Source organism: Ascaphus truei, chromosome 3 (genome assembly GCF_040206685.1).
Source record: "Ascaphus truei isolate aAscTru1 chromosome 3, aAscTru1.hap1, whole genome shotgun sequence".
NCBI classification, from domain to species: Eukaryota; Metazoa; Chordata; class Amphibia; order Anura; family Ascaphidae; genus Ascaphus; species Ascaphus truei.
Genome location: NC_134485.1, coordinates 192635696 through 192659319, shown reverse-complemented (window position 1 = coordinate 192659319; position 23624 = coordinate 192635696). Strand labels below are relative to the sequence as shown.

The 23624-nt window shown below is 42.9% G+C and overlaps 1 protein-coding gene across 2 annotated transcripts in view; it reads left to right on the top strand.

The window, feature by feature from the left end:
• The window catches only part of LOC142489311 (N-acyl-aromatic-L-amino acid amidohydrolase (carboxylate-forming)-like), a 102085-nt gene that overhangs the window by 52963 nt on the left and 25498 nt on the right, over positions 1–23624 (top strand). For both annotated transcript variants that reach the window (XM_075589836.1, XM_075589837.1), the window contains exons 5-6: positions 7123–7230; positions 13575–13684. In XM_075589836.1, the coding sequence (XP_075445951.1) occupies positions 7123–7230; positions 13575–13684 (218 nt within the window). The remainder of the gene's footprint in view (positions 1–7122; positions 7231–13574; positions 13685–23624) is intronic.

Genomic DNA, 23624 nt, shown 5'->3' with positions numbered 1-23624 from the left:
GAACGTGGCAATTTTTGGGTTTTTGTTGAGTATGAAATCATGCTCTCTTTGCGTTATAACTTTGTTTAGGAGTCCTTTATCCAGAATGGTGCGGAGTTCTGTTAAATAGTCAAAGGTAAACCAGCATTTAACCTCTTGAGTGCCAGAATACAACCACACATGCAAAGCACTGTGCCAAATGGGAACAGGTCTGTCATTTGACCGATATACAACCCCAAAAGGTACACTACTCAGCTATTAACTTGGTATCTATCTAGAACATAGTTATAGCAGTGCCACACTACACACCAGTATAAGTTTGATTAATACTAGTATACAGCTACTTCAGACATCAACAGCCATAGATGTTTATGTACCAAGCACCATACACCCTATTCAACATACCATCTATTGTATAGGGAGGTGACGGAAACATATAACAGGTGCACTTTGACCAAGTTTTGTTTAATACAACAACTTTAATATGCTTTATGCCATCACACAATAGCACAGCATAGGTCCCATACCTAAGAGCACCAACTAGTATAATATACTGGGGCACTGCATGTGTGGCTCAAACTGCTGACAATCAAACAGTACTCTAGTCAATTCACTCTACACGAGGAACACTAGGGCCAGTGATCTACCCAAACACTGGACATTAACCCAATTATGTACACTCTTCTGGACACATCTATCCAATAGAGACGCACACACTTGGAATATTTAATCCTTATTTTAGACCCCAATATTTTAACGTTATTGTCATTAATAAAGTTATTTTAATAAATCACCATATCAATTTGGAATAGAGTGCTACCACCAGGGGCTCTGCCTGTCTATTTGTGTGTACCAAGTTACATGCCCCTTACAGCACCACTCCGTGTGTAATATATCCAAGCTGAAGCGGGGGCACACCATAAGTTTCTCAGAGAACAAGTTTGGTATGCTGGATATGCTCGGATAGGGATTTTGAGAAAATGAGAATATCGGCAAGGTACACAATGACAAAGAAGTTAAGGACATCTCGAAAAATCTCGTTTACAAATTCCTGGAAAACCGCTGGTGCTTTACAAAGTCCAAAGGGCATAACTAAATATTTGTAATGGCCGTCACGTGTATTAAAAGCCATCTTCTACTCATCACTTTGTCTTATACGTATGAGATTGTATGCGCCACGGAGGTCGAGCTTAGAGAAAATGGTGGCACTTTGCAAACAGTCAAACAATTCTGAAATAAGTGGTAAAGGGTAGCGTTTTTTCAACGTAATCTTGTTAACACCTCTGCAGTCTATGCAGGGGCGAAGAGAGCCATCCTTCTTAACAAAAAAGAAACCAGCCCCCACGGAGGAGGTAGAGTTTCTTATAAAACCTTTCTTCAAGTTCTCCTGAATATACTCAGACATAGCTTTAGTCTCAGGATGGAATAAAGGGTAGGATCTGGCTTTGGGAAGGATGGCACCGGGAAGGAGATCAATGTTTCAGTCAAATGGACGATGAGGGGGAAGGACCTCAGATTGGACCTTATTTAAAACATCAAGAGATTCTGCGTACACTTCGGGAAGAGATTTTTTAACAGAATCAGTAGTCTCTAAACCAGCCAGCAAGAGTGTGATAGGGGCAGAGAGCTTCTTAGAAGGCGAGCCCCATTGTATAGGTTTCTTGTCAGTCCAATCTATCAGAGGATTGTGTAATTGTAGCCAAGGAAGGCCCAGGATTACCTGTACAAACGGAGGCTAGTTGGCTGGAGGGGATGTCCATCAATTGCCTCGAGACTGATGGGTACAGAATTCTTTACCAAAGGAATTCTATGTTTGGTCGCGAATTCCTGATCCACAAAATTTCCCCCAGACACGGAGTCAATGAATGCGGAAGCAGATACATAGATGTCAGGTCCTTCAAGAACAATAGGAAGTAGTATTCTTTTCGGCAGATTTGTGTTTGGAAAGGGGAGAGAAGAAATGGTACTGAATGAGATCCCCTCACACCTCATTGGGCGTTGGCGTTTCCCGGGCGTGTCGGGCAACGATGGGCCAAATGCGCAGGCAGCCCACAGTAGAGACACAGTCCTTAATTTCTCCGGAGTTGTTTCTCCGCGCAGGAAAGTTGATGACTTCCTAACTGCATGGGTTTCCGGAGACTCAGGAAATGGAATAGTGGTAGAAGGAAAAACTAGGGATGGGAGACATGGGGGGAGAAGAGCGTGTACGATGGTGTTCATACCATCTTTCCTGGAGGCGTTGATCTACCCTTATACATACGGAAATGAGATCCTCGAGCGGGGAGGGTCTTTCACGAGCGGCCAGTTCATCTTTCAAAAGACCCGGAGAGACCCTGCCAGAAGGCTGCAGATAAGGCATCTTTGTTCCAACCCGTCTCTGCAGCGATGGTCCGAAATTCAAGAGCGTATTTCGCCACTGTTCTGTGACCCTGAGAAATGTAAAATAGAGATGAGGCAGCAGTGACCTTACGGCCTGGGGTGTCAAAAACCTGTTGAAACTCTTTTTTGAAGCTAGCAAAGTTATGAGTAAGTTCAGGTCTCAATTCCCAGATGGGGAAGCCTACGCCGAAGCATCACCGGTCAACAAAGCAATAATATAGGCAACTTTTGATCTGTCTGAAGAAAAGAGAGAAGGGGTTAATTCGAACTGGATGTTGCATTGATTGAGAAAACTTCTGCATCCTAGTGGGTCACCGGCAAAGCGATTAGGAGTAGGAAGCCATGGTTCCAAGGGTATTGTTCCCTCTATAGAAGAAGCAGTTAAGGTTGCTGGCCTAAGAATTCTGGACTGAGATTGTTGAAGTGAGACTGTAGCTAACTTTTGGGTTGTCAGAGACTTGTTTGTCCAGATACTGAAAATGCTCAGAGATAGAGGCCAAGGCTTGGGCCACCTCAGGGGGTCTATGTTTGTTGGGCTGAGCATACTGTAACATTGCGCGAACCCACAAACAAGACAAGACTTCGGTACTGAGGTGGGAAGGTTTAGAGCTACACACCCAAAACAGCGGAGGCGTGCCTTGAAGTCAGTATAGCCGGGTCTGGGTTGGAGAGAGAGGGTATTCCTGTATACTTGCCGGGGTCTTGGGTTATAGATAGCTGCGTAGTTGAAGTCCGTAAGCCAATGGTGTGAAGTGGAGAAGACAGCGTAGTTGTGGTCTGTAAGCCTGGGTCATGGAGTGGAGAGGTCAGCGTAGTCGAGGGTAAGCCGGGGTCAGAGCCAGAGAGGGTCCACAAACAAGCCGGGTCGGTACACAAAGGGTCACACTGCAAGAGAATACTGGAACAAGGCAAGGCAAGGCAAGACAAAACACAGGAACCGCACAAGGCTACACTTGGTTATGCTCAGCAATGCAACTGAACACTAGCAGGGTATTTAAACAGGAAGGAAGCCAATAGCATAGGAGGCGGAGCAGGGATGCGGCCCTAGCGGAGACTGGGATAGGTGCAGGAGACAAGGGACTCATTACGGATGGTGCACAGCAGGGCCTCATTGCGCGATGTAACGCGAGTACGCCACGTGCGAAGGAGGCGGAGCCGAGCTCCGTGGCTGTAGCATATGAAGAGCGGGTGCGCGTGCGCTTTGTAACAGGAGCGGGGGCGCGTGCACTGGAGGAGAGGGGAGCGGAGACAGCGGCAGCTGCGGCACTACTGGTAAGAGAGGAGGGAACACGCCGCAAGGGATGTGTTCCCCGATTCCTCACAGGTGCAGGACTTAGTTACCCACTTTGGCACCAATCAGCAGGACTTGAGGGCTGCAGATGCAGTTCCAATACTGCTTCCGTTATCTCCTGCGATCAGAGAACCTCGGATCCCAACTCTTCTACGGTATGGTGGGGTCCCTATGGCATGCAGGGGATTCCTTGATCAATGCTCTATCCAATTTGAATTACAACCGTCCATGTTCACCATGCACCGAACCTGGGTGGCCTACATCATGTCTCTTCTCACTGACGAGGCACTGGCTTGGGTCTCCCCACTCTGGGAGGAGGAATTGCCCCTGATCAGCGACTCTCCTGCTTTCATCCATACGTTTAAATTGGTGTTTGACGCTCCTGGACGTGTATCTTCTGCTTCAGCTTCACTCCTGCGGATTCACCAGAGAACTCGCACGGTAGGCCAATACACCATTGAATTTCGTACCCTTGCTGCGGAAACCGGCTGGAATAATGAAGCTCAAGTTGCAGCCTTTTGGCAGGGACTCTCGGAGCACTTAAAAGATGAGTTAATTTGCTTCCAGCCCTAACCTTCGGCTTACGACTCACTACTCTATCAGGACTCTGTCCCTCGGCTCAGGTCGGTTCTTTCATATTCCTACCTCAGCCCTACGGGTCCGTTTCCTGCTTGAGACGAGCATCGTTACACCCAGGCCTTAGATACTGTAAGGTCTGTCATGTCTCATTTGAACTCCTCCTGCAACCTTCCCGGTAGGCCTAAACACCCACCACAGCCCAAATACCACCTTCACCCACACCCTCTACCCCCAATAAACCAGGCACTCGGATTTAACCCCTTCATTACCTTAGTGGCTAGCAGCTATGGTAATGAAGCTGCTTTTATTTTATTTTAATAAGAATATTGAAGCAGGGGTCTCTGGAGCTGAACCACATTAATTTCAGCTCCGGGAACCCCCTGCTTCCCGAGTTATAGGCCCCAGGGTGACGGTATCTCCCTGCATTGTTTAAAATCTCCCGCATTCCATGACCGGGACATTTAAACTTTGCAGAGAGGTCCGCAACTTTGTCTCCATTTAACCGTTCTCGCAACTTAATAGACAAAATAATAAACTTTCAATTCCACTTCGTGCCTTATTTAGGATCGTAGAAATATTGATTAATCCCCACTTATTCTTTTGCTATTAACGCACTCTAATTTATTTTTTACAATTTGGTAATATTTGTACTTTATCGAAATTTGATGAATCCAGGCCAGAGGGCCATAAATGTGATAGTTTGCATATCCATATTCAATGTAATCAGAAACTATTTATTTCTTTGTTTAATAAATAGATGTAATTACATAAATATTTTTCTTTATTTTTATAATTTACATTAAACAAGGGCCAAGCCAAACTCTTAACTAAATGGTCTATAAGGCGTCTTCTGTCTTTTGTCATATGACATGTTATAGACCTCTATGGTTCAGAATTTAAGCAACAATCCTCTTTGCTGATCCTAAAAAATAAATGGCTGATTCCCATTGACTTTTCGGAGCTTATAGAAGCAGCCCCTAAGGCAGGGGTGTGCAAACTGGGGGGCATGCAATTTTTCAGGGGGATCGCGGTGGTTGCAGAGGCCCCCGTGCTCTTCCCCAAGGCATTTAAATTAAATGCCGAAGGATAGCATGAGGCCTTTGCAACTTCACTTACCGGGATTCAGAAGCTCAGTGTGATGCGTCGCCATGGCAACGTGGCATCAAATGATGCCACGGGGTCATGTGACGTGACACCGGCGCGAGCATGGGGGGGGGGGGGGAGCAGGCAAGGGGGGTGCAGCTCCAAATGTTTGCGCACCCCTGCCTTAAGGACACAGAAGTTGCCATGGCAACAGATAATGCTATATAATACTACTACTACTACTAATATTAATTAAATAATAAACAAGTGAAATCTCAGTGGCAGCACAACATGTACTGTACTATTTGGTTATATTATGACCTACATTCTCCAATTCTAGACTAGACATCTCTGTTTTTCCTTGCATAGCTCTGAGTGAATTCAATTTATGACAGGTATTTAATTTATAAGATGAAAGTCCAACTAAAATTTGTTAATACAATCGGTGTGTGTAAGAGGCTTACATTGACTCTGCAACCAGCAGTGCCCTAAAAGTTGTAAACAACTATTGCCAACCTGACTTCATGTCTTCATGAGAGTTTGATCCAATACATGTTTTCTAGTTCTGATCTTACTGTATTCTGGTTCACATCAGAGCTATGTTTCTATGGAGACTGGAGACTGGAGACTGGAAACCCAGTATTATACTATATTTTCAGGATGAGGTTAGGTTGGCAATACGGCATATATTTTGTCACATCTTTGACAGTGGGTTAATGGATATATGATTATTTCAGCCATACTCTTAAGTCCTCTCACTGCAACCCAAGTTCTGGAGATAGTTAAGAATTGCTTCTAGAAACTTCCTAAATAGGGAAACAATCAGTAGATGCAACATTGTTAATATCAACTAGTTGTTGAAGTGTATATAGTCCACACTCGATCTGTCGTTAGCTGCTATTCCAGTCAACGGCAGTTAACACTGAATCAGCGGTGCGATAAGACACATCGGCTCTTGATGAATCTTGGAGAAATGCATATTTGTTGTGATACATTTTAGTGGGCCAACATTGGAATTATAGAAAATAGCTGAAGCGCTCAAATGCAGGTATATCTCAAAATGATAATAAGCCAGACCACTGTACCAGGGTACTAACAATTGATATAGTACCTATTGTGTCATATAATGGGTACTATCCTCCTGAAGACAGGTGGTGTGTGGTGCAACCCACTCACCATCAGTCAACATTGGAATTATTCATAGATGAAACGTTTGTGTACACAGGTTTTGAAACCTCATAGTGTCCTGTCTTGTAGTGTATATGCGTTCTACCGCTCCACTGATCTTGTGATAACTGACCTGATGCAAGGACAGTTTCCATAACCCAAGGCACCAGTGAGATAGGAAAAGTTTCAACTCAAATGACTGTGAAACCAAAGGTCTTGGTAATGAGAGTTATGATTATTGATGTAAACACAAAACGTTTAAACTATTTACTATTTAATCGTATAGTGCAACTGATATGTGATGCTGAGAATAATGGGGACATGAGAAGTACTGTATGTTATTAGTAGGCTGGTCTGTGCTTATATAGACCATGCTTCATTGTTCTCTTATATTGGGGTATCTTGTGATATTCTGCACCAGCACTGCCATTGAATTCTAGAAACTCTGATATTCGCAATTATTACTATACAGTATGTTTTCGTTAATTCTGTCTTTTACAAATCGGATGATATGTTTCTCAGAATATTGAAAGAAAAATATTTTAGGAGAGTAATCACTCTGTTAATTGATATTTTTACATTGCCCGTGTCCTATGAAAACATGCTAAACTTCCCATGTATGTTATGTTGTGCTTTATACACAGGCTTAGAGCTGGGCCCTCAGGCTCATGGTATAATAAGGGCAGACACTCTGAGAAGGATGAGAGAACTTGTGAACTGCAGTCTGAACTTCCTTGACCTCTACAACCAGGGTAATAGTGTCCCATCACATCATGGATAAATACACACATACACACTCTACCCTGTAAAGCATATTTGGGAAAAGTCAATCAAAGTATATGTAAAAAAAAGTCAGACAGATCAAATATTTTGTAAGCACAACTTATATCCCCTTCACTGCCATATGGGCCTTGCTCTGCAAGGCATTGTTGGCTGACAGTGGAGAGGTCAATGGTACCAACTGCCATTTACAGCAGCGTACTCCTAATTCAAAATCTGATGCTCTCTTTAACCGTACTGCACAAATAAACATATACACCCAGCAACAGATACAGACACACTGACCCACACATGAACACACTGATGCACACACAAAGTAACTGATAAACATAGGGCCTTGTACGATAAAGTGCGATAGTGCAGGTCTGCGCCATTGCATAGAAAGCCCTTTTGATTTCACTTAGGTTTTCCTTGTAGTACTGCTGGATCAGCACTATCGCACATGTAGCACCCTTTCCCCCCCTTAGGCCTCGGTCCCGCTGCGCTCGTTGGCGCGGGCGGCGGGTCGCGAGTTCCCCACCAGCAGGGGAATCCTCGCGAGCCGGTCCCGGTCCCCCCTGGCTGCACAGAGCACTACACGCTGTAGCGCGTCAGCCGCTGGAGACACCAGAGAATGGTGTTTCCTAGCGTTGACGCGTGACGTGTGTGGCTGTGAGCCAATGGGGAGGGGAGGCTGCGGGAGGAGGAGAGGCTTCGGGGAGCGGGGAGGAGTGTGGAGTGAAAGCAGGTGAGTGCCTTTCTCTGTGTGTGTGTCTGAGTGCCTGTCTGTGTGTGTATGTGTCTGAGTGCGTGAGTGCCTGTCTGTGTGTGTGTGTGCCCGAGTGCCTGCCTCGTCTGTGTGTGTGTGTGTGTATGAGTGCGTGAGTGCCTGCCTGTGTGTGCGCGCGTGTGTGTGTGTATGAGTGCGTGAGTGCCTGCCTGTGTGTGTGTGTGCGCGTGTATGAATGAGTGCCTGCGTGTGTGTGTTTAAACTTACCTTCCAGCTCCAGCCCGAGTCCGTGGAGGGAGGGGAGGGAGGGGGGGGAGAGTAGCGGGTCCCTCCGCTCAAGCCACGCCCCCCCTCCCTGTCAAACCGCCCACCTCCCGCCCACCTCCTGATCAAACCTCCCACCTCCCGCCCACCTCCCGCTCCGGCTCCGGCTCCCTACAGACCGCAGATCGCGGTCTGTGTATCTCAGCGCACCGCCTGTCAGCAGCGCAGGTGCGCTGACTCTGGGAGCGGGGCCTTAGCCTAATGGGAGATCTGCATGTTACGTGTATACTGGTGCTGGTTAGTTCACCTGCTGTAGGCCAGGAAGCCAGAGTCTCCCCGGTAGTAGTGGGAATAGCAATGGGACGTATTGGTACTTCATCAGGGTTGCTGCCTGAGGCAGATAATATTCCCTACAAGAACCCCTCTTTTCCAATTACAACACAGAGAAGTGGAACCGTTCACCTTTTATTTGGCGTGCAAGGACCCGATTCCATCTCTTGCAAGAGAGGTACTTCTTACACTGCCCATCATAGAATATCTTCCTTCGCATCAAGCATCACTGTCATTCCCTGACTATGCACCCCAAGGGCTTGAGGCCCTTAAGGCTAGTCACAACCCCCTTACCCCATGCTGGGGTAAGACAGATACTGCCTCACTCAATGGGGAGCCGGCTACATCCTGGAATCGTATGGTGTGACACCATACTACGTGTGACCTCTTAACACTCCCCCCCAGGCATGACGCTCCCAACTGCCATCCAGCCTGCACCTGGATATGGTAACCAGGGCCACTAACAGAAATTGTGGGGCCCAGGACAAACATTTTAAGTAGCAGCCCCCCACCCGTGTCGCCGGTATTGCGAGCCGCCCCCCACAGTTCACACCTCATGAGCCCCCTCTTCCAATGTATTTTTCTCCCTTCCGTCTCACCCCCTCTCACTCTCCTGCCTCGCATATATTTCTCTCCCCTGCGTCTCACTCTTACTCCATCTTTCCTCACTCACCCCTCTCTTCTCTCCCTCTGTCAATTACCCCATGCTCACTCATTCCCTCCCCTCTCACACAAAATATATGTAACACAGTTTGCCCCCCCTCCACAAATCACAGATAGTGTGCATGTGGGGAATCTATATGTACTACCAGGTGTGTGGTGCTTTTACCTGTCAAGTTCACAGGAGGCCATAAGCTCCGCCAGTGAGAGCCTGGGGTGTATCCTCTGGAATGATCTCACATAAACAGCGCCTCCACCTGTGTAGGATTCTAAGAGTAGAATGACCCCTAACACAGGACCCACATATATTAACCACATACACCAAAGGTATATATAAAACAGGTTTACTATATGGACAGATAAACACAATACAGCATGCATCAACAACGACCTTTGTGTCACCCTGTAACACTACTAGGCACAACTACCCGGTCACCTCGCAGGGCTTTAACCCACACACCCTGTGTACTCAGGAGTCCCCAAAAGTCACCAATAGTCCTGCACCCCCACCCAAGTGTGGAACAGCGCTGCCCACTAATATGAAATGTATACGTGGTGCACTTGGTGATTTGGATGATACCTGCCCGTTGCTCCTTCACCCGGGTATCGCAGAACAATGGAAGAGGACCCATCTGTGTCCAGCGACGAGGCCTCAGCAATGGCGTCCTCCTCCTGGTGGATGGTCTTAATCTGATGACCTCACCACCCATACAGTCTCTGTCTCTGCTCTGCAGAGAATGATTCACTGCAACACTGACCCTTCATGTCAGAGCACACAGAACTGCAGCTGTGTCCCTGACTAAACTGACAGCTAACAACTAACAGGGCAAAGTCCCTAACTGCAGGGGCCTTCCCTAGAGCAGCCACAAACTGAAGGGGAGTTGGGCCTAGGGGGTAACCTGGCCTTGTGTAAGAGCCACTTGCTCCCTACACACTACCTCCCCCTACCTTATCCCAGAACCAACTAACTCGCATGGTCTGTGCGCAAAAATGTATCTCTCCAGCAGGAGAATCATGCAAGCCTTATTGGCTGCTGTGGCATCACCTGAGCTCCCCTGAGTTCCCCATGGGCCTCTTTAGCATTAGGGCCGCGTGCGCCTTCTCCGCTGCACATGCGCAACCCTGTAATAACCGCCGCTAGCTTTGCCAACCTCTGCGCATGGCCCTGTGCATGCGCGAACTCCCATGCCAACCCTAACATGGCCGCTGCTACTCCGTGGACTACACGGAGCATGCGCAAACTCCCGCGCATGTGTGAACAAGATGGCGGCACTTTGTTGCTTATGTCGCCGGGAGCTCCCGGTGACGCACTCGCCCAGTGCAGCACGCAGCATCCCTTACTTGAACAAGGGTGAGTGAGGGAGAGGGAGACAAGGAACCGGGGATCAGAGGGGACCTGGCTATATATATACCAAAAAAATTCCCACCCCAATGCAAAAACCCCCAAATACATACAATAAAATCCCTACCCCCCAATATATACAACCTCCCCCATCCCCCCAAATGCATACAAAAAAAACCAGCTACCAATAATACATTTATATATATATATATATATATATATATATATATATATATATATATATATATATATATATATATATATCAAACAAAAAAGAAAAAAGCAGCGCCTCTATTAAGCCAAATGAATAAAGTGCATGAACTGTATATAATAATAAATGATAATAATATATAATAAATAAACAATATAAACTATATAGTAAAAAATATATATTCAAATCAATAAAACTGTAAACCATGAACTTATTAGATAAATATATAAATATGCAATATAAAATATCAAAAACAGAAAAAAGAAGGTATAAAAACCAGTCCTCAAAAATAAGTCCAATAATGATGTGGGTTCCGGTATGGAGGGTCTCCGGCAGCTCTCAGTGTGGTCAAACCAGGTCCACAGTGAATCTAGGGGAAAAAAAGGAAGAGAGAGCGCACGCCCATAGCGTAAAATTGTATTTTAATGAGGGGAGGGGGAAAGGGGGGTAAAAAATGCACTCACAAGGGTACAATAAAATCAAGCATTGCGTGATATAATCACCACCATCCGGTACGTGTCTGCAACGTCTTGGGGCAGTCCCTGTCTTGCAGTCTCAGGATCGTACTCCTAAACAGATGTCCAGAGCAGATGGTATTCACTCCTAGGTGCAAATGGTGAATGTATAATATTACAATCCTCCTCAAAGTCTTCTTCCACAGACCAGGTGGGATAGATGGACCGCTCAAATTGATCAATAAATTCTGGTGATCCAGATATCGAGTCCGACTCTCTCAGCAACGAAGTGAGCGCATCAATGCAGACTTTCTCTTTGTATTCAAAGCATCAGAGCAGGTATATGCAAACACGTGGCGTTTCAGGACAGACATGTCCTCTCCTCAGACCATACCAACCATAATACTGAGTTAAGCTATGGTGAGTAAAAAAAGTGACAAAAACCCTTCACAGCAAAGCAAATATGCAAATGTAAATACAACTGAGCATACATATATATATATATACACACATTCACACACACACACACACACACACACACACAAAAACTCTCCCCAATACATATAAAAAAATACCCCAACCCATATAAAAATACCCTCAAGACCCCCAATACATATAAAAATACCCCCAAGCCACCCAATATATATATAAAAATACCCCATAGCCCCTAATACATATAATAAAGACCCCCCACCCCCCAATACATATAAAAAGACCCCCACCCCCAATACATTTTAAAAAGACCCCCACCTCCCAAATACATATTTTAAAAAAGCCCACCCCCCAATACATGTAAACAAAGACTCCCACCCCTCCAATACATATTAAAAGACCCCACAATACATACAGTATAAAAAAAAGACTTACCTTGTGGATGATCAGGTCCAGTGGATGTGGGGGCCCAGCGGTCGGCACTGCAAGTTGTGCTCGACCTCTGGCCAGGCCCGGCTGCCGGTGATCTCGCGGCCAGACCCTGACTCTCCCCTCAGCAGCAGCCTGCATGCCTCTATCCCTCTGTCCCACGCCAAGCTTCCAACAGGCCTCCCTCTCATGCCGTCGCGTGCCGGAAGCAGAAAGCGCTGACATCAGAGACGCCTGTCTGCGTGGAACAGAGGGATAGATTCATGCAGGCTGCTGCTAAGGCCTGGCTGCGAGAGGACCGGCAGGCGGGCCTGGTCAGAGGTCGGGCTCAACTTGCAGTGCCGACCGACCGGGACCCCCCGACTCACTGGGCCCGGGATGCCAACCTCGGCAGACCTACCCTGTTGGCGGCCCTGATGGCAACAATCTAGCTAGTGTGCCAACGGACTCACATCCTGGCCATGTGAAAGGGATTTAACCCTGACACTGCCTGCACTTACCAGGACTTGGTGAAATCCCAGGGCTGGGAAACACATAGCCAGGGGCACTAGGCTACACACGCTATAGAAAAGACCCATAGCGTAAACCCAGACACACTGACATATATTATGACACACACAAATTGGCACATACATGCTAACACATGACCGTGCATACACACAGATTTGCTTATCCCTTGTTCTATACGGTTGATACGGAAGCCTATTCTATGGTGTTTACATGTGTACAATAACACTGCCTTTAAGGAACATCTACTTTTAGGTCCCACATTTTAGGCAGATGGTTGTTGCTTTTACTGCAAGGAAAAGTAAAATAAACTTTTGTCAGAAAAACGCTTGTGTGCAGCAAGAGGGAAGGCGAATTCCTGCAAGAGCAGTTAATGAATACTTATTGATTTTGCCAGCTGCTAATAAGTCAGATCTAAAAGGAAGAATACATCACTGTCAGTCATTACTGTGGAATCCTAGTCACACATTATTACAATAATTGCTTGACTATTATAAAGTGCAGATCATGTACACAATACTTTAGGGCGGGGATGTTCAAGATGCCCCCCCTCCCCCCAACAGGCCAGGTTTACAGGATATCCCTGCTTCAGCACAGGTGGCTCAATCAATCTGTGCTTCAGCACAGGTGGCTCAATCAGAATTGAACCACCTGTGCTGAAGCTGGAATATCCTGAAGACATGTTGGGGGGTGGCAGTGGCTTGAGGACTGGAGTTTAGCACCCTTGCTGTAGGGTAAACCCTCTTACCAGACAGGAATTATTTAAAAAAAAAAATTGTCTCTCTAGGGCTATTTTTGTGGGGAGACTTAGGGAAACTGAGCTCAGGCACCTTTTTTCTTTTTTTATATATACAGCACCTATTTTCATATTTTATGGACTAACAAGAAACACATTCTAGTGCTTATGAAATGATTAAGAATATCTATCTATATCTATCTTCACAGTATGTTTACCTCTTGATTTACATCCTCATTAGGCAAAGAGTTTCCCAGTTTCGAAATTGATGTATGCCGAGTAAAGTTCTATGTGGATTATCCCCGAGGCTCGGATGGTGAGCTACAAGGTTTTATCCACACACAGCTGCAGGTAAGATTCATTTCATTTACAGTAGGACAGTTACTGCTTGTCTTGTCTCAAATTACATATGGCAATTTCATTAGCTTTCAATATCCATTGTTTGCAGCGGTTGGAGTGTGATAAGGAGTAGCACTACTATTATCAAGAATACATGTACAATTCCACCGTCTTATTTTAAAATAAAATCACAATTTGTTTGAAATGGTTTACCTACATGTTTTGCTTTTAAAGCAGCAATATTGTATGCAACTTTCTAGAAAGAGCTATGTCGCTGTGTTTGATTGGTTCAAAATGTATTTAATTCAGATACAGCACTGCTGCTTTTTTTAGGCCACTTTCAAACCTTGTGGAAATATAGGTGAACAATAGCGCTCATGCAAACAATGATAATTTAAAAACCTGTGATGTCCAAAAGGTATTCCTGGAGCTGCCCAAAGAAGTGGATCTGGTATCTCCTAACCAGATTTGGTAACGTGGAAGAAAAACAACTCCTGTGGCACTGAGGCAAGGGTAAGGATGAGATTGTAGACAAAGTTCTTCTCTGGATGGATTACCTCAAGTAAAAAGACAAAACATGCAGACACACTGCAATAGTGCATTACCCAGGGACAACAAGGATATAGAATAAAGGGAGCAATTTATTACATTTTGCATAAACACATTACAAAACACAATGATATCAATAAAACATTCTGTGCCTCTGCACTAGAACAAAAATTCTTGAAACTTGTTCCGCTTTGGTAAAATTGGAAACCTACTCACCAGAAGTGACTAGGACATAAGCATTTGTATAATGGTCTTGTCAGCAGGTAATCCATCCAGAGAAGAACTTTGGGCCTCATGCAGTAAGCGTTGATAAGGATTTTTTCGGCATTTTATAGCCAAAATTGGGTTTGAGATTCAGTAAGCGCCGATAAGTGCTTGATTTCGCCAGTTTTCGTAGCCGATTATTTTGTTATGGCCAGTCGGCTGCCGATAAGCCTGTTTTCGCCACTGATCGCCACTTTTTTAATTCGGCTGGATTCAAGTACCAAAATCAGCTTATCGGGGCTGATCGGCACTACGAAATTGAGATGTTATGGCCAATTTCTCCCGCCAACTAAAGTTGGCAAGTTGAAGGGGAGAACGATCGCTAAGGCTGCCGGAACGGCACTTAGAAAAAAAACTCTTCTGTACATCAATGGAAGTCAATGGAGCGGGGACGTATAACAGTATAGTACTGTTTACGTTTCATTGCTCACAATACAAACGTCATTTGCATTACAGTGTGGGGGGCATTACCTGCATTGTGTCACGGCTGACGTGTATTATTTGCATAACATTGTACTTTTACATGTTTTCAGCATTTGCGTGTCACATTACTCATCATGTGATGATGTGGCAAGGGAAAATACTATACTCAACTCTTAAAGGAGAACCTCACATCATATCACACATTTTAATGAATTGAGCGACAATTGTTTACATGATGTCACACATGTCACACATACACCGTATATTCATGTTCCTTTACATTACACAATGCTTGTAATGTGTGACGCATCTTTAAACGTTCATGTACATCTTTATTCTCATGTTTACATCTAGGTTTGGTCCTCCCTATTTTCATGACGTCACTTATTGGACGCGCAATCACATTGCATGTTTACATTATAACCGTTGCATTACAAGCACTTCAACCTAACTTATACACACATGTACAGTAATTCATCATTGTGACACCTTGTAAACTCATTCTATAGCAACTATCCTCATTACAGAAATGCATGCATATGCTCACGACTATTCATTGTTGTCAACATGTGACAATAACATGGCTAATTACACATGTGACAGCAAACTTTTCCCACGTCAATCTCAGCCTTTTTGTCTAATTACATGACTGACTGTTGCGTTCAGAAGTGTTACATGCATTGCACATTAAACTATTTATTTTCAAGCAATCTTTGTACAAAGCTTCACGTCACATCATTGGCAAATATCATCATTCCCTGCAGAATACACACAACAAATACTTCTAAGAACAACTGCACACAGCTTGGCACAGAAGTACTTTATTATGTTAATGTAACACCTTGCATTTTACTATGTCACCTAACATCATCACATACCTATTTAAAGGACGCCCATTACCTGCTCATTCACAGCTACTCATTTCAAAATGTTGCGATTGTTTAGGAGACGGAGGAACATTCTTTTCTATGACATGCTTGCTGATCAAGAGAATGATATAGGGCAAGGGAGGGACAGACCGAGGGACAGTGACAGGGACAGGCACGCGGATACGACAGGGACAGGGAGAGGGACAGGCAGAGGGACAGGTAGAGGGACAGGAGATCAGAGGAGAAGACAGAGGAGACAAGTTGTGCCTCGTCCGCGTGTGTACAGGGAGAGAACCCGGTTAGATGGGATGAGTGAGGAGGAGATAGTAAGTCGCTATCGTTTGAGTTCAGCAGCAATCTTATCTCTTTATGAGGAGATAAGGGGAGATTTAGATTTTTTCACAGCCAGAGGTCGTGCAGTCCCTGGGCTTGTTAAAATGCTGTGCTCATTACATTATCTTGCTTCCGCGTCATTCCAGACAACTGTGGGCATAGTGGGCGGGGTCTCGCAATCTACATTCTCGCGGGCCTTTACCCAGTTTCTCTATGCACTCAATAGACGCGCTAGGAATTATATTCATTTTCCTACAGAGGCGACAGAGTGGCTGGAAGTCAGGACTGGCTTTTATAATATAGCAGGGATACCATGTGTGCTGGGTGCAATCGATTGTACACATGTTGCTTTGATTGCACCTAGTCAGAGTGAGCATGTGTACCGCAATCGTAAGCACTACCATTCACTCAATGTACAGGTGGTATGTGATGCCACGATGAGGATAATGCATGTGGTACCCAAATTCCCTGGTTCCAGTCACGATTCCTCTATCCTGAGGAACTCTTCAGTCTTCCATGCGTTCGAAGAGGGACATTTTGAACATGGTTGGCTGCTGGGTGAGTACAGATTTAGATGTTCTAACACAAAACACATTTTTCTTTAGGAATGTTGGCATTGTAGAATTTGATCACTAATGTCAGCTTATGTGTGCTCCATTCATTATAGGTGACTCAGGATACGGAATTAGGCCGTGGCTCTTGACTCCGGTGCTAAACCCTCAAACTGAAGCAGAGGAGAGGTACAATGCAGCCCATATATCTACAAGATCTGTTATAGAGAGGACATTTGGCCTACTCAAGACCAGATTTAGGTGTCTGGACAGAACTGGTGGGGCTCTTCTATACAAGCCTCAAAAAGTGTCTGATATTATCCTTGCCTGTTGCATTTTGCACAATGTTGCACTCAGGCACAATGTACAATCAGACCTAGCTGAGCCTTTGGTAGACGAGCATCCCACCCATGTAGCTGCTGAAAATGAACAAACAGCCAGTGGTGGCCAGACACGCCAGAATCTCATAAATTCATTTTTTTCTTGTAACTAAAAACATATATGTTCCAAGTTCTACTTTTATAGTTTTATTATGTTATATTAACAATAATGTTTTTTTATATAACCTTCTGTTAGGACACAGATGAATATGGGTTGCACACCTTTATTTTCTCTGCTGTGTGCACAAAGGGATGTGGCACCGGTATGTTATTGTTGCACAGGTTATATAATCCCTCTTCAATTGTACTTTAGTTGTGTGTATGTGAATACAACTGGGGTAACTTAGCACTAATATTTTAGCATTGTGTTGTTCCTTATGCTAAGACAATACACATATTATGCCCATAGTCATTCATGCTTCTAGTATGCTTACATACAATGTTATTGGTGCAGTGTAACATGTACATCCATATGATGTGTACACCAGGCTGATTTACATTTTGAATGTGATTAAATATACATGGTGTTGCACATTTAACACCAAATACACACTTTGCTGTGTTGCTTACGGTACTGAAGATGGCATGTCAATGTTTGCAATTTATATATTGTTCCTTTGCATTATAGGTATATCTCCAGTATGACTGATCATGGTATGTATATTTGCTGACATCTCTCATAAGATGTGCCTACCTCAATCTTCCTATAATTATTTGAAGTAAAAACCCAACATATTGGTTTAAAGACAAATGTAACATACATGTACTTTCTGTATCATGTATATGCATTTAGCTACTCTTGAGGTTTCATGTGCAATGTATTAGAAAATGATTACTCACATTTCATCACATTTTTTGTATGTTTCCTTATAAATTCCATTAATGTAATATAGAGGTGTTTGGAGAAAAGGGGATAACTGTACTTATTTGTTTACTTACGGGAGCTCATTCATCACGGATGAAATTGACTGATCATAACACTCCATGCATGAATGCCTGTAATCACAACAATGCGTACTACATCTTATATTTAGCAATGTAGGTGTTTATTAATGCTAGGAATTAATAGTCAACATTAATTTAAATTTGTGACATGTGTATGTATAAGTCACACGTGTGTGGATGTGTCCTACATGTACCAAGTGTAAAACTGTTAACAGAAACCACAATTTTGTCGCAAATGTTACTGTAATTGTGCATTTCTAATTTCCCACTATGACAATGTTGGTAATATTTTTGGAATGTCAATCACGTCACTTCATCATTATCATGATGATAATTATCAAGTCTTCTGACAATTGTAACGTCAATCACGTGCACATTAGCATAGACACACTTTTTAAGACAACTGTTTGTCTCTGTATCAATTTGTGTAGGATCCATGTATAACACCGACAAATGATAACAGCAGCTTTATTATGGTAGCTTATATCATCATATTGACTGTACTATTTATTTTTAGAACGTTTAATAAACACAGTAAACTATAGTTAGTTAGGTAAATGAAATATACACAGAAACGTACTTCATTACATGATGTTGATGTAATATTCAGAACATCATGCATTGTAGGGGACCACAACATCTAGCCAATAACATTATTTGCTACAGTCCCAAACCATTTTATCAACATACCCATGTAACAAGAGATTTTTAACAATAAATGGCTAGTTGGTTGTAAGTGTCCTTTACATTGGGAGAAGGAGTGGCTCAGTGAGTAAAGACACACACTGGCACTGAGAGTTTGAAGCAGGGGAGTTCTGGTTCAAATCCCGGTGTCGGCTCCTTGTGACCTTGGCCAAGTCACTTTATCTCCCTGTGCCTCAGGCGGAAAAAAATAAATTGTACGCTCCACGGGCCAGGGACCTCAGCCTGAAAAATGTGTCTGTAAAGCGCTGCGTACAACTAGCAGCGCTATACATGAACATGCTCATATTATTATTATTATTGTTACATAGTTTCGACAGTCATACGTTCAATTACACAATTGAATACACAAATGTGTTAGCAGAGTGGGAATGGTTGTTATATATAAAACACACCATGCCATAAAATGCTAGTAGTAATTAAAGAACACTCAATAAAAATTCATGAGGCACTCTTTTGCAACATCATTATGTTAATTAAGTGCTTATGCAATATAGGCATAAGGGTATCACATTTTTAATTGTTTGTTAATAAGCGCTGCAAGCAATATAAAATTAGTTCCATATGTAGTATAGTAGTCGTTGGCTCCTCCTCACAATCATCTCATATAAAGGTAGACTCTTCTGAAATCATACATTGATCCGATTGTATCTTCCCCGACATCTCTGAAATACAGCAAACACATGATGGTCAAAGATGGCACCTTACTATATATGTATCCGTGACAACGCGTTACACAGCTCTATATGATTGTGTAGATACACACGTCAGTCACTTATATGTTAGAACTACAAGTGTACATCAGTATGTAATTTTTCATTCAATTTGTAGCAGGCATAACTATGTATAGGAAGTGAACGTTGCCTGTATACTGACAAATGTGCGCGCACATCTTAGTGTGCGCACGCACTTCACGGTTGGGTCGACTAACTGTTAGCGAATGCGCAAAACAATGCGTACGTTGTGCCTTCAATACATGTTGAAAATACCAGTAAACATAAAATCTTTATTTCAAATACAATGAAGACGAAACTACATTCGTTATAAACGAGTACATCTGTATTATTTTTAAACAGACGTGTTTGGACAGAAAGCACGGCCGATAACACAATGCGCAAATGCAATACGTGTGACGTCATGTTAAGCCAGCGTGAAACGCACGCTAACACTCCTCCCACTCAAATAACATTCGGCTAACGCCCAGTGTACGCCCCCAGTGTATGACACACTGCAGTTACCGTAACTATAACAAAACAACACAGCCAATAGGCTTTGAGGCGCGCACGTCGCTTGGGGGTGGGACTTACATCCGTAATCCTTTTTAAGGACGCCTTGGTCCATGACAAGGGTCCCACGTCATAGGTGGTGGACCCGGTTTTTTATTTTGTAGATGTTGCATGATAACAAAACAGGTATGTGTTAGAGTTATGTTAAAATGTTGCTAATATGTTTAAAGGGATAGGAAAGTACCTATATTTATTCCGTCAGCAATGTGTACTACTCTTTCAGGTTCTACTATATTGTAATAGAAAACAATTTGTTTGCGATCGATACATGTTATGCAGTCTGCAATGTTACGCTGTATCCACGCATTGAAAGTGAAAATGGTGTTTACAAAAAATAAAAAAAAATAAACGCAGAGTCAACGCATAACGATTGTTATATTTACCATTCTTCTAGAATTAACTCTTCGTCTGCCTGCAACTGGTCGCTCCAGAAAAGCAAGGCATTTGCATCCACGCTTGACCCAAACGCTGAATCCAGTATGACACACATCTCCTCCATGAAGCGCTCATAGGAATCGCCACTGCTTTCTTCAAACAATTGGTCCGGAGGTAGGTTCATTTCTTCGGGTACCCATTCCAATGCATTTTCAGCTGAAAGGTTGGTACATAATCATAGTAGTTATGTTCTTGTACAATGTGGGTTTCAGGAATGGAGGGTGCAGATATTGCAGCAGGTATCGATTCACACGGAACAGTAGTAGCGGATCCATTGCTATTGGCATTAGGAATAAATATGCCATTAAGCACAATATGTGTGCCCTCTTTCACGGTGAAATGTTTATCCTTGGCAATCTTCCAGAAACCATACCTGTCTTCTAGCTTATCCTGCACACGTTCAAAACACTCATTAGTTGATAAAGTGAATCTTACTGAGGATTTAAAATTGCGAGCATGCCCTGGTTCTTGGTAATAAGGATACTTGGCTCTAATCAAATCATAGATTTGACCGGTGTTCGCTTTGTGTCCTGATGTCGACAAAATAGCTTCTGCTATCATGAATTTATACCCTCTGTGCGGATTCATATTCTTTAACAATTCATCAGCCATTGCAGATTAACACAAAAGATGTCTGCAGCTCTCTGTTCTTTGCTCATAAGAATGAAACTAGTCAATGCCTAACAATTTGCTGGGTTTCCTTTTCAAGGTCATAAAAAGTATCAACTTTTACTCCTTTTTTTGATCCACCAATTGGATGTGTTGAATTAATTGGTTTAACGTTTGTGGTTTGTGATAGCCGTTTGTCTGACAAACATGTATCATTTTTTATCTCGTTTCTCACAACATTGGTAGACTTTTAATTAAGTCACATTGTGCTTTCAGAAAAAAATAACATAGAGCACTGTCTGGAAAAAGTGCTTACACAGCCATATAATGAAATACACACACACACCTGCTAAAGTAAATTTTTTTTTCCTCATACATTTCTGTGTGTATTTGAAAGTCTGGTTAACTCCCTGTCTGCATCAGTTTATCTACGTGTCTATATGTACATATATATCTCTCTCTCATAAATATATATATATATATAACAATATGTCAGTAAAACCAAACTTTAAATGTGTGTGTGTGTATATTACAACTTTTAAGGGCTTATATGTAAAGAGGGATTTTTATATTGCTGTGATTTATTTAAAGGTTAACATAATAGAGGCTTACACTTGTATGGCCTATTGCATTGACCTGTATGGTAAATGTGATTTACCATCAAAAAATGTTTTATTTTTATTTAGAAGGGCTGTAGTGTTAAAACCAATAATATATATATATATATATATATATATATATATAAATATATATATATATATATATATATATATATATATATATATATATATATATATATATATATATAATACAGGAGTACACACAACATATTGATGCCAGTAAGTATCCCTTGTATGAAACCTATTTAAATGGTGATAAACATGAGTGAATTAAGTAATAAACATTTGTTTTAGGCCAATACTGTTATAGGCTCACAGGTAGTATAGTTCACAAACATTAGGCCTGTATTATTAAAATACTGTGTTTTCACAAGTAAGCATGAAGTGTATGTTTTTTGTAAATACATCTATACCAGTTTAGATAGTACTATATATACATACACACACACACACACACACACACACACACACACACACACACACACACACACACACACACACACACACACACACACACACACACACACACACACACACACACACACACACTGTGTGTGTGTGTGCATATATCCATACATACATACATATATATTAGTATAAATTCAGAGATGTTCTTGAAAAAAGAACACATAAATGATTAAAGGACAACATTACAATGGCCAGCAAAGGTAAGTAATATTTAACACAAAATCCTGCTGTACACGTACAAGAAAGATGTTTGCCGTTAAATAGGTGTTTTTTTAATTGCATGTGAATAATATGCACATGCAATGATTACATCAAGTAACACACCCAAATGCAATGTTTTGCTGCAAAGTCAATGGCAGCTTCTCTAAACTTAGCAACTGGCTCCTGGTGGACCATTACTGAAGACACGATTCATACATCAATATTAATAACACTATTCATTAATTAGGACTGTTAACATTTCCAAAACTTCACGTGTACAAGAACATACTTGAAAGTTTGGAAACAACACAGTCTTCAGCATACATACAATATTAATTAGATAATCTGAAGTCAACAAAACAAGGCCAAAGACATATTTAGTGAATTATAACATTTATTTTTTTTGTTCTTTTTGAGAGCGAGTAACAGGCCTGCTTGTTGTCTCTTGTATTTTCCTTTTTCGTTTTGCAACAACTTTAGCCACAACAGAGCCACTTTGAGTGGCCTCTGGCACTTCACGGCCAGGGCTTGTGGCCAGTGACTCACCTACAGGGCTTTTGGGCAGTGACTCACCTACAGGGCTTGTGGGCAGTGACTGTTCACCTACAGGGCTTTTGGGCAGTGACTGTTCACCGACAGGGCTTTTGGGCAGTGACTCACCTACAGGGCTTTTGGGCAGTGACTCACCTACAGGGCTTGTGGGCAGTGACTGTTCACCAACAGGGCTTTTGGCCAGTGACTCACCGACAGGACTTGTGCCCACTGACACATGTGAGCAAGTTGGTAGACACTGCACAAGTGATGGTTGGTCTGTTTCATGTGTGTCTTTTTTTGTTTGTGTCCAAAAACTGGTCAGTAGTAACTGCTTGTGCTGTTTTGTTTTTGTCGCCTCCTTTGTAGGTGTCAGCTCCTGATTTTGTACAGATGGCAGCGGTAGGATGTCGTCAGGAACCTGCACAGCAATGTCTGCTACTTGACCGGTAACATTCGGACCTGGGGAATGAAGATCAGATGCATGTGGTGAAAAATGACCAGCATGTAAAGATCCTGCCTGTGAGGTGTTGAAGTTTAAATGTGGTACAGTAGTCATTCTCAAGTGATTAGCTTGGGTTTGCTGAACAACTAATGCTTCGAATGAGGTGTTGATTTTTTGCAACTGTTTAGGCACTTCAATGAAGACTCTGTGGAGATGTGCCAATTGTGATATCGTTTCTTCCTGCAGTGCAATCATCCTTTCCAGCACTGTCATCAGATCAGAATGGCGACGATTTTCTGCTTCCACAATTTTTCCCTCAGAAGCTACAATTGCATCGTATG